Genomic DNA, 12,003 nt, shown 5'->3' with positions numbered 1-12,003 from the left:
ATTACATTTGAGCAGAGGAAGTGAAGGAGCAAGCCATGTGAATATCTTTGGGGAAGAGAATTCCAGGCAAAGGGAACAGTAAGTGCAAAGGCCCTGAGGCAGAAACTTGTTATGATAGTTGGAGGAAGAGAGAGATGTTGCATTGAAGTTCATCTCTTATGTTCTTATGCTGAGGGGGAAGGGAGAAAGAGAAGAGGAATGGTTAGTAAGCATGGCATCTGGGGAAGCAGAGGAGTCCATGATTTAGAACTCAGGTTATGTGATAATTCTTAGGGAGAAGGGGAAATACTGTATTCACTGAAAAGGGATTAATGATAGAAGCCAGTTTGTCTTCAGGGTGAGGGCATGGGGTCAGGGAGTTGGGTGAGTCCCTGTGTCATTTGCTTTGTGCTGTAGAAATCAAGGCTATTAGCTGAGTATGTGGGAGAGGATGGTGTAAAGATTTGAGGATACAAGGATTTGAGGATACAGCTGATATGGGGGCCAGTAGAGGAACATGACTATAGTCATGTAGAATCATTCTGGGGTAGTTTTGGGGGCCTGACTGAATTTGGGGATCACGGATTCCCAGTACAATACCTGCATTGCCTTGACTTGTGTATGCAGGTGGAGAGGGTTGATTACCTGGTTCATGTGGTTTGGGCTTCTCCTGAGTGGGGCAGTGGAAGGCTGAGGGAGTGATAGAAGTAAGGGTATTTGCAAAAGAATGGTTGAACTGAGAAACCAAGTCATTAGGAAACAGTGTGTAGAGTGAGGGATTTATGATACAGATTTTAAAACACATAGAGTGACCTGTCAGAGGACAAGGAACTGGTTTCTGTGGCATGAGATGAACAAGCCTGGGCAAATGTAGGTCTTGTGATTATGTATGATTTGCTGACAAAACAAATACTTTCTGAGTACTTACCAGTCTCTGTTCTAGTATTTTATGTACATTATCTTATGGAATATTCCCAACAACTTAGGTAGGTTCTACCATAGTCACCACTTTTCAGATTGGGAACCAAGGATTTCCCAAATCATGCAGAGCTAGGATTTGAACCCAGGAATTTTGTAAGTATAGACTTATTATTGGATGGTGCTAACTCTATCCCATCTCTTATCCAGTCTCCAACACACCTTTTTTTCCTGATGGTCTCAAAGCTAGGGATGGAGTTTGGTAGTTGGGTGAAGTTCTGAGTTGGGAGTGACGTTCCCAACTTGTTTTATATTTTATTTGATGATAAAGAAGTTTAATAGTTTGTTTCAGGACACATCAGAATGTTCCTATGTCAATGGTATCAAAACGCCATGTGCCCTGCAGCAGTAGAGTAGAGGTGAAAGTCATTGGTGATGAGGAGGTAAATGAGCCATGAAGCTGACGTTTGGAGTAGATGGTCCATGAGCACATTAGAAGAGTCTCAAGATGAGTGATGGTGGGGCTTGGAAAGGAACTGGGGGCTGTGACCAACTAACAGAATCTATTCTCGCAAGGGCTTATTGTCCAGCCAGGTGGTAAATTGCTGACTGTTTGTATCATTAGTCTCTATCTTCATCCATCCGTCCGTCCATCCATTCATCCATCCGTCCGTCCTTCCATCCATTATTTATCTGTCTATCTGTCTGTACAGAATTGATTCCAGTGTCCCAGTCATATTAGTTTATATTTGTTAAATATCATTCTTGAAAAAAAAAGGACTCTCCCGGGAGGGGAGAGGAATCTGAAATTAGTTAGGGGCTGACTGTGGCTTGTTGCCAAAGGTGAGGAGAGAAGGAAGGCTGGCTAGAGCAGACTGATGTGAAATAAAGGATACTTCATGGAAAGAGAGGCTGCTGATAAACTTTCAGAGGTATTTCCCCCCTGTTGGAGAAGTAAGTGTCATTTTGGTCTGTCTGTGCTGTTCAGTAGAATCCCTATCTTTGATGTGCTCCTTTATGGGATGCCTGGCCCGGGTTCATGTGAGGGGTGTGGCCAAGCATCGTTGGAGGCCAAAATCCCATCTAGAAGCGGAATCTATGACATTACTATTGTTACTGCTGTAGTCTCAAGAGCTAGACAGATATGACACCATGTTCTTTTTTTTTTTTTGATAGGACCTTTGTGTAAAGGGCGCTCAGATACTAAATTTTAAAAGCTCATTAGTGGAGGAAGCAGTGAATGAGCTAATAAATATGTTGCTGGATGTAGAAGTTCTATCCACAGAAGAAAGTGACATAGTGTCTAATATGAATGGTGCTGGCTCAAAAAATGAAAGTTCAGGTAAGAGATGGGGTCATGGAAGGGTCTTATTTTTCTAGGACGTTACTGAAAACTAAAATTTCACTTTCTATGTGGTGATTAAATTCACCTTTCTATAAATACTCTCCTCATTTTATAAGGATATTTATAAATCTGAAATTATGATTCTGGGCATATTGTCATTCACCCCATTATTTTTGATTAAACTACACACATGTACCTTATTGATAGAGTAGGATGCTTGATGGGTTGGAATCCCCATCGGAGAACCTCTACCTGTACTAAAGCAGAGCTTCTGTAGAACAGATGAAGACACTGAGAGGCAGGAAGGAAAGTGATTCTCCCAAGGCTTTATGGCTACTGGTGGGGGAGAGAGAGCATCAGAACCCAGGGCCCTGCGGTCTGGCCTTGTCTTTACAGCCATAACTCCTGTCTCTCCTCCTGTTTCCGCACACTGAGTAGGAGAGGCCTTCATCAGCCCATCACGTGCCCCAATTTCTTCTTCCTGTTCTTTGATGGACTCACCTTCTAGGAAACCTGACATTTAAGTATTATTCAACTTGCGTATAATTATCTCAGTTTTCTCATCTTTAATTACAGTAGGTGGTTCTTTCTTTCTCCATCTCTCTCAATCTTCTCATCTCCTAATAGCAAAGAGAGAAGAAGGACAGTCAGACACCTCGACACCATCCCGCAAGGCCCCGGCAGGCCTCCTGCCTTTGGCGACAATCCTGAGAAAGAAGAAGGAGACTGAGATGTTAGAGGAGGAAGCCTGTGGGCTGCTTTCCCATTTCAACCACCAGAACATGGATGCGCTTCTGAAAGTTACAAGGAACACACTAGAGGCCATCCGCAGGCGTATTCATTCCTCCAACATGACAAACTTCCGGGGTAATAATTAAGCACAGTTTGTCTACTGGCAGCCCAGGTTGCTGCTTGTGTGTGTGTGTGTGTGTGTGTGTGTGTGTGTTCCTGTTATTTTAAAATAATTTTAAAAATCCATCATTTATTGAGAGCCTCCTTGTAAGAACTTTGATTATCCCAACACTTTTGTGAAGTAGATCTTATTAATCCGTACTCTCCAAAGCAGAACATTTCTTTACTACTTTTGTGTCAATTTAGTACTTTCCAGCTGGTTTGTTCCTTCTTAATACAATCATTTTCTCGACAGCAAAATTCAGAAATGGGTGTTGCGTCTCCCAGATGAGCCACAAAAATCCATCAAATCTAGAGACATTCTGAAATTAAATTTTCAATTAAAAATGAAAATACATTATTCAAATTGCAAAATGATAGGGTAATAAACCCTATTTGTTTTGAATATTAGCATTTAAGGGGAAGTGTCCCTAATATTTAATTAAAAGTAGAATAAAAGTGGATACATTGAAGAGATTTTTGATTGGTAGCATGGAACAGAAGATAGTGCTTTTATCTAACAAAGGGATATATTGGTTGATGTGCTGAATATTAAATCACACGTCTTCCCCAACTTCATATATTGAAGGTATTTTCAACTATATAAAGTTACATGCACATGCATGCATGTGGACAGACAGACAGACAGACACACACACATTTATGTATTTATTCCTATACCAATAGTTATACCTATATGAAACTTGAAAAGCCCTTGGAAGTAGATGGTGAGTTACACTTTATTTCATCTTCACTCTTTAACTGCTCCCAGATTGGGTTATACACACTGTGGTAGAAAAGGCATATGTTTTATGTGAAATTCCAAACTGGTTTTTTGTTCTGAGGTTGGCTTCTTCTGACAACTCTTGTTGTTCTTCATGCCTTGCTTCGTTGCTCCACATGTAACTAATTCGTTGGGAGGCTGGTGTGTGGACAGCCTCATTTGAGGTGTTTTAGATCAGCAGAAACTTTGTCGAGTTCCACTGAACTGCGTTACATTGAACAAAATGAGTTCTTCCGTAGCTTTCATTCATCCCCCAAATATTTGTCTGATAATGTATGTCCTATGTGTTGTTCCAGGTGCTTTAATTTTCCTGGCTTAAAAGGAAATAAACCCCACTTTAAATGAAAAAAGTTGTAAGCCTTCCCTCTTTTGTGTTAACCCAGACAGTAAGAGTGCATCTAGGCTGAAGCAGAACAGCCGGCCCATTTTCCGGGCAGGCATCACTCTGGCCATTCCCAACATCGCCATGGTCCCTGCCCTGGAGGACATACAGCAGACACTGAATAAAGCCGTGGACTGCATCGTCAGTGTCACCAAGGGGGTTAGACAGTGGAGCAGCGAGCTGCTGTCCAAGGTGGGTGTGGGGTGAAGGCATCGTTGCATATGGAAGGTGCCGCTTGTATCGATGGGACCGAGCTGAAAAATATCCTTTTACTTTGTAGAAAAAGATGCAGGAGAGAAAAATGGCTGCTTTGCAGAATAATGAAGACAGTGATTCTGATGTTGAAATGGGAGAAAACGGACCTCAAGGTGAATGTTCCTTTGGTTCTTTTGAACCATTCATTGAAAAGCAATGTTGAAGGAGCTCAAATGGATTTTTCCCTCCATGCAATTCGTAAATCAGTGTTGATTGGAATATTAATTTACGAGCCTATTTTAAGTTAATGTAATATAAAAATCCATGTGTTTTAATGACTCCATGATAAATTGTGTTTCTTTAGTGTGTATGTCCCAAATGTGGCTGCCTCACTGATTTCTGGTCTAATGTAATGCTAGGAACAGGGGCATAAGAAGGACTTCAATCTCACAGTTTAAAGAGAAACTTGCCATCCTCACAATGAATATTTTCTGAGATTTAAGACACATTTTGTATCTTAACCCATTATGTGTCCTGTTGTGCTGACATGTTGTGATTTTTGCTGTATATCTCATGGTTTTCATTTGTAGTCTGTAAAATTAGAGAACATATGCTATCTAAGTCGCTAATGACATTAAATGTTGCCCTTAGTCCTGCAAACTCTAAGGCAACTCTGCAAAAGGCAGACCCCATGTAATTTTCAATTTTTCTTCATCTCCCTGTGTGATAAATCAACGAACCATGAGAAGAAACTGAAGCAGGTTTCTCTTTAAAATTGTCTGTTACTGAGGAGGATAAAAATAGCTCAAAGCAACTTTGCCCACAACTTACGGAATTATTTATTTAACCCCAAAAAAGCATATGTTATTGTGTCCATTTCAATTTTTATGTTATTTGGAAACATCGCTTTATGTCCTAGAATAGTTTAAAATTCAGAATTTTCTAAGCTCAAACTATGCTCAGTCATGAGTTATATCTGAGATTGCAAAGAAAAAATGTTTAATGAGAAGCTTTATATATAATTTTGTCATGACAAAAGAGAGTTAAAAAGAGAGATTGTCAAAATTTATGAATTGCAGTTAAAGCAGCACTTAGCGGGAAATTTACAAAAGAAGAAATACCTCAAATCAATAACTTCATCTTCTATCTTAAATTATCTTCAAGGTTACTAATTTTTTTTTCCAGTGACAAATCTGTTGAGGTCCTCTCGAGAATTCCATTTATGTTCTCCACCTCAGAATTTGCAGTTGACTCTTGTTTTTCTGTTTCATTACCAGTATTCTCTATTTTGTGAGACACAATTCTCACACTCCTTTAATTCTTTAGAACGGGTTTTCATTCGTTCTCTGAACATTTTATAAAAGCTGATAGAAATTTTGTCTAGTAATTTCCATCGTTGGGTTTTCTCATGTATAGTTTTATTGAATGCTGTTATTATGTGTGGGCATTGCTTTTCTTTATCTTTGCATGGCTTACTGGTTTTATTTTTGTTGAAAACTTGATATTTATTTATAAGGATTTTATTTATTTGTGTGTGTGTGTGTATGTGTGTGTGTGTGTGTGAGAGAGAGAGAGAGAGAGAGAGAGAGAGAGAGAAGGCACATAGGAGCAGGGAGAGTAGCAGAGGGAAAGGGAGAAGCAGGCTTTTCATGGAGCATGGAGCCCAAAGTGGGGCTCTATTCCAGGACCCTGAGATCATGACCTGAGCTGAAGGTAGAGACTTTAACCCACTGAGTCACCCAGGTGCCCCCCCAAATTTGGTATTTTAAAGCATATAGTGTGACAGCTCTGAAAATCTGCTTGTTTTACCCCCTACCCCTAACCCGCCCCAAGAGTCTGTTGTTACTGTTCTGTGACTGACTGTATTGACTTTCCTGGACTAATTCTGTAAGACTGGTCTTTCCTGTGGTGTGCACTACTGTGGACTCTGGCTGGTTAGTTTGAAGGTCAGCTAATGATTGTGCAGAGACTTCTAATCCTTTGGACTGCTAAGGCTTACACCCTTTCCCTGGGAGCTGTATGGATGCTGGATCACCCTGAATACTCAGGAAGTTTTCAACTCTGCCTTAGCTTTTATTTACTTGATTGTGAAAGGCCCAAGTAAAAGACTGGGGCATTTTAGGGCTTTCCTGGGCATGTGGATAGCTCTGTACAAGACGCATGACTTTCTAGAGCCCCAGGGGATAAGTCAAGGCTTTCCAGTGCCCTCTGTGGATCTCTCATTCCCCAGATCTTTAATTTTTTTGGTCAGCCTCTTGTTTGGCTCAGCTAATATCAACGTCACAATCGTCTGTGAAGTTAATTGTTGCTGATGTTTTCTAACAAATGCCTTGGTGATAGGGATTCTTTCCTGCCCTTACTCAGTGAGTTCTGTCAGGTCAAGTAACAGTAAACTCTGAATGGGTCTTTTCCAGAGAACCTCCCAGTGGGTCAAAGAGGGACAAATGTCCCAGTGCAGTCTGGCCCCTTGGTGACTGCTAGGTTGTCTAGGTTGTGGCTGTGTTTCTCAAGGCTACCACATTGCCAGGGAGGGGCCGTGGGCCTAAGGAAGTAAAACACCTCAAAACGCACCATTGTTACCCCGATTTTAGCATTTTTTCTTGAATAAAGAAGCACCACTTGGCTTGTTGCCAGCTTTGGTTAATGTCCAGAGTTCTGAAAAACTGATATTGACAAATGTTCCCCATTTTCAGTTGCTTTTGCAAGGAAGGAGGCTGTCAGAGGTCCTTCCTTTATAGAAGTGTCTTCCTTTCAGAAATCCCCTCAGTGTTTTAAAGCATATTCTCTTTGCTGTTGAGATAAACTTTTCTCTTTCTCTCTCTCTCTCTCTTTTGCTTTTTTTTGCTTTTAGATACCTTTGAGGTAGCCTCTGTAAACTTACCCATTCCTGTACAAACCAGGAACTATTATAAGAATGTGTCCGACAACAAAGAGATTGTGAAATTAGTCTCCGTGCTGAGCACAATCATCAACTCCACCAAAAAGGTATGTCAAGAGGGCTTGTCGTCAGAGCCCTGTGCTTTACAGTGTGTGCCTGTGTGTGGTCAAAGGTCACAAGCTTGTCCTATACACAGCCTGGGGATTAACCACTGTGCCTTCAGGGCTGGCAGTGGGTGGAAGCTACTGAACCTGGGATGTGGTCAGCAAATGTTCGTTTTAACTTAAGATTTTTCTTCGTAGATTGCAAACTGAAAAAGAGCGATTATTCCTACATTTCACACTGTGTTCTGTCTAATGCTGTAAACCCATGTGTTCACTGATTTAGTACACATAGACCTAATTGTTAAACAATTTGGTATGTTTCAAAGCGATTCACTTTCAGAGAATCGGTGATACCAGTAGCGACTAGTATCATTTGAAACCTAGTAAGATTTATAGTCAGTTTTTCAGATGTTTATAGTCAGGTAAATCTCATAAACCATCAGCTGAAAATTTATGTGTGTTGCCACGTGGAAATAAGATAATACAGAGGACAGAGCAAATAGTAGTGCTGTTGGTACCAACTTATACTCAACAGGGGTGTAAATTCAGGTTAACTTTTCCTCCATTCTGCTCTTCTCCCAGATGCCCTGTTTTTATTCAGGCGAATCAGTTCTTGTTAGAAGGGTTCAAAACCCTGAAGTCAATTTCTACTTCAAAACAGTCTATATTCACATTACCCCCCAAGACCTGTTGACTCTTTAAAAATGACTCTCAGTATTGAGGGAATGGTTGTCCCTCGGCAAATACATCTTTTCTGTTAGTCAGTTCAGAGAGAATGAGCTTCGTTTGTTTGGAAACATTTTGAAAAGCTGCCATTGCTGTAACCATGTGAAGAAATATTATTAAGTTTAATTTCAATGTGTTCCTGAGGGAACTGGAAGCTTTTACATGTATGCATTTTCAATTTTCTCTTCTTAATATATCGTTGATCCTATATTTAATTTTGCCCTAGGGACAGTGTTCACATAATTCAATTTAACAAATATTTATCTAGCGCTTACTTTGTCAAGCTCCACAGAAATGATAAAGGTAAGTAGTCTATGATGATAAGAAACATTCAGATATATTTTTGAATGTTGCAGTAATCATGGGAAATACAATAAGATAAATCAATAATGAAGCTCATTACTGTCACTGAATGTAAGCATCCATGATTATGAAAATCGCAGGGTAAGTCATAGCAGTTGAAATTAGCATACTGCTGGCAACAAAATGGTTATCTTTGTGTTATTTCTGTTGCGTTGACTTTTCTATTATATGAAGGAAGTGCAAATCTTAGGCACTTAGAATAACTCGAAGAACTTTTTCTGGATTGACAAGATGGATGAATTGCTTCTGGAAGAGTAAATATACACTTAAGCATCGTACCAGACATGGCCATTCCCCTGCAGCCAAGGACCCTTCTGGGTGATTCTGCCTCAACCAGGGAAAATCCCATGATCCCAGCCCTTTTCTTCTTGCCACAGCTGATTGGATCAGAATGTAAATCTGACCTACTTTCAGCAGATCCATAAGCTAGCCATCAACTTACAACCCTGCCGGCCTTGAAAGGATGAATAGGACTGAACCATCGAAATAACCTTGGCAGGAAAAATCAGCAGAACAGCTGTACACATGCAGTGCAGGCAATTCTTCCTTATAGCATCAGGTTACCTCCACTTTATTTTATTTTTTATTTTTTTTAGAACTTTTGAAATTAAGTTTTTATTATAATTCCAGTATTATTAACATAGAGTGGATACCGCCACTTTAAAAACTACTGATTTAATAACGAGTGACACTGTGAGAAAAGATAAGTGAGAGTCCAAAACTTCTTTAGTTAGGGTATATTCGTAATATTATAAAGATTAGAGAATGTTGAAAGAACTCAGGGTTCTGGAATTTCTACCCATATTCAGGCATCTTTGATAATCTGTAATTCATTCGCCAAGACATCATATGCTTGTGAAGTCCCATGCTGTGGCACTTCTTCCTGGGTATGAATGCCAACATCTCAGCCTGGGCCAGGGGACTGCTTTGGTGGGGATAAGTAGTGGCAGCTTAGCTTTGTGTGTTTTCATGAGTGAGACGTCTCCGTAGCGGTTAAACCTGAAGGGGCCTGAGGGGAATAGTGGGGTGAAGCTGCTTGGTTTTCTTACAGGTAAAATTTGCCGAAGTGATTGGGCCATTGAGAATGCTGTCAATAATGTCATGTTTTTTGCAAATAATGGCATTTTTAAAAAGAGATTTTACTTATTTATTTGACAGAGAGAGAGCACAAGCAGGGGGAGCAGGAGAGAGATCGGGAGACTCGAGACTCCTCTACTGAGCAGGGAGCCTGATGCAGGGCTCGAACGCAGGGCTCTGGGACTGTGACCTGAGCTGAAGGCAGATGCTTAACTGAGGGAGCCACCTAGGTGTCCCAGTAATGGCATTTTTAATTCCATCTCAGTTTAGAAAATTTTTTCTCATGTAGATGTAACTCTGAAATTGTAAGTCAGTAGGAAAAGTTGATTCCCAACAGGTATAAACATTAGCAATGATTATTTATAGATAATGATTTTCTGGTATATAAATCTGCAAGGCTAATCTAAAAAAAAAAAAAGGCTCAATGAGAGTTAAGTTAGTTGTTAATTGAAATTGTAGGCATCTCTGCTGTAATACAATGAGTGTATTCCTGAAAATCCTCTTGTGCAAGGTTGCACGTTTAATTTAACATGGATTATGAGAAAAATAGGCTTGAGGCAGATCGCCGAAACCCGGAAATTTTGTTAATCACTGTAGTTACAAAACTATGACAATCACAGTAAAATATCCACCCATTTAATAAGGGTAGAGTAAGTAAAGAACTTCATTATCAGAAAGTGAAGGAAACTTGGTGAACGGGTAGGTCTGAGAACAAGTTGAAGATGCTGTTACGGAAACAAGGAAACGATATAGAAAGACCATGTTGCACTGTGCAAAGGATATTGTTGAAATGAAGTGGTGACCAAATTGGCCCCAAAGGAAAGCGTGGTGTAAGGACCGTGGCTCACAAGATTGTGCTCCTCCATGGCTGCTGCTTTAGCTGGTACAGAACAAAATGCTGGGAAAAATAGCATCTGATGTGACTTCTTCATTACGTCAGCCTCTTCACTGGTTACCTAATGTGAGTGAGCCGGTTCATCTCACAGAGGCACACTTTATAGCAAAGAGGACTGTTTATTAAAAAATGAATTTTGGGGGCGCCTGGGTGGCTCAGTGGGTTAAAGCCTCTGCCTTCAGCTCGGGTCATGATCTCAGGGTCCTGGGATGAAGCCCCATATCGGGCTCTCTGCTCAGTGGAGAGCCTGCTTCCCTTCCTCTCTCTGTCTGCTGCTCTGCCTACTTGTGATCTCTCCCTCTGTCAAATAAATAAATAAAGTCTTTTAAAAAAATGAATTTTTAAAACTTATATGCCATCCATAGTCAGTTATAAAAATAGTGGAAAAAACTCCTGTTTACAATAATCTTTTCATTGAAAAATACCTAGGAACATACATGATAAAGAGTATGTGAAGTCTCTATGAAGATTCCTGTAAGTTAACAAGTAATTAAAAAAATTAGAATATTTGGAAATATATACTATGTTCCTGGATGGGAAGATTTAATATTGTACAGATGCCAGTCCTAATCCAATGGGTGTATACATTTTATGTGATTCCATGCAACCTTCCAGTGGAGTTTGATGCTGGATATATTCTGTTTGCCTCTCCAGACCTTATCTCTGCCCTCTGACCTTGGGGAACAGATTAATAGATTTCCACTGAGGCTTCCAATAGATTTGACCAATGAGAAAGTCATGGGGGAGGGCTGATGCTGGTGGTAGTGTGGAGAAGAGGGAGGGGAAGAGAGTGACCTCAGACCTCAGATTTTTCCCATAGCACCCTTGGTGTGGCATGATTTCCAACTGTGGTTTCTGAACGGAAGGCCAGCTCCAATCAAGAGGCTCTCATCCAAAAGAGTCTTTAGGGACTTTTTTTTTTCCAGTTTCTAGAAATGACCCCCCTCTCCTTTTGGCTAGGAAAGCTAATAGTTTTGTCATTGCTGCTCTTGATTTACTGTGTCCATGATGTACCTAGTTCCAGTTCTGTGGCATTTCTAACTACTCACACAGCTCACTAATTAAGGATTGTAACAGACCTGTGGGAACCAACAGCAGTTGACCAACATTCATGTATACATCCATTTCCACATCTTTCCTCTCAACACAAATCTGTTATTTGTATTCTAGGAAGTTATTACATCTATGGATTGCTTTAAACGTTACAATCATATTTGGCAAAAAGAGAAAGAAGAAATGGTTATGATGTTTATTACGAAAAACCCCTTGCTCTCTGAATTTGAGTCTCAGATTCTCTATTTCCAAAAGCTAGAGCAGGAAATTAATGCTGAGCCAGAGTGCATCTGTGTGGGTGCTGTTGCTCTGTACACAGGTTGGTTCATTTTCTCTCATAAAAATTCAACAGTATTGTTCTGTCTCTTTACCTAGATTAGTATTCCAGAGAGTCTAGCTATCATTAAGATTGA

The 12,003-nt window shown here is 40.2% G+C and overlaps 1 protein-coding gene across 2 annotated transcripts in view; it reads left to right on the top strand.

The window, feature by feature from the left end:
• DNAH5 (dynein axonemal heavy chain 5) overlaps nt 1–12,003 on the top strand; it is a 262,860-nt gene that overhangs the window by 96,158 nt on the left and 154,699 nt on the right. For both annotated transcript variants that reach the window (XM_045082025.1, XM_004761213.3), the window contains exons 18-23: nt 2,074–2,239; nt 2,870–3,109; nt 4,301–4,491; nt 4,580–4,667; nt 7,346–7,479; nt 11,708–11,909. In XM_045082025.1, the coding sequence (XP_044937960.1) occupies nt 2,074–2,239; nt 2,870–3,109; nt 4,301–4,491; nt 4,580–4,667; nt 7,346–7,479; nt 11,708–11,909 (1,021 nt within the window). The remainder of the gene's footprint in view (nt 1–2,073; nt 2,240–2,869; nt 3,110–4,300; nt 4,492–4,579; nt 4,668–7,345; nt 7,480–11,707; nt 11,910–12,003) is intronic.

This window comes from Mustela putorius, unplaced genomic scaffold (genome assembly GCF_011764305.1).
Source record: "Mustela putorius furo isolate JIRA1106 unplaced genomic scaffold, ASM1176430v1.1 tig00000589_pilon_pilon_pilon, whole genome shotgun sequence".
In the NCBI taxonomy this organism is placed as follows: Eukaryota; Metazoa; Chordata; class Mammalia; order Carnivora; family Mustelidae; genus Mustela; species Mustela putorius.
This window is presented reverse-complemented; position numbering and strand designations above follow the sequence as displayed.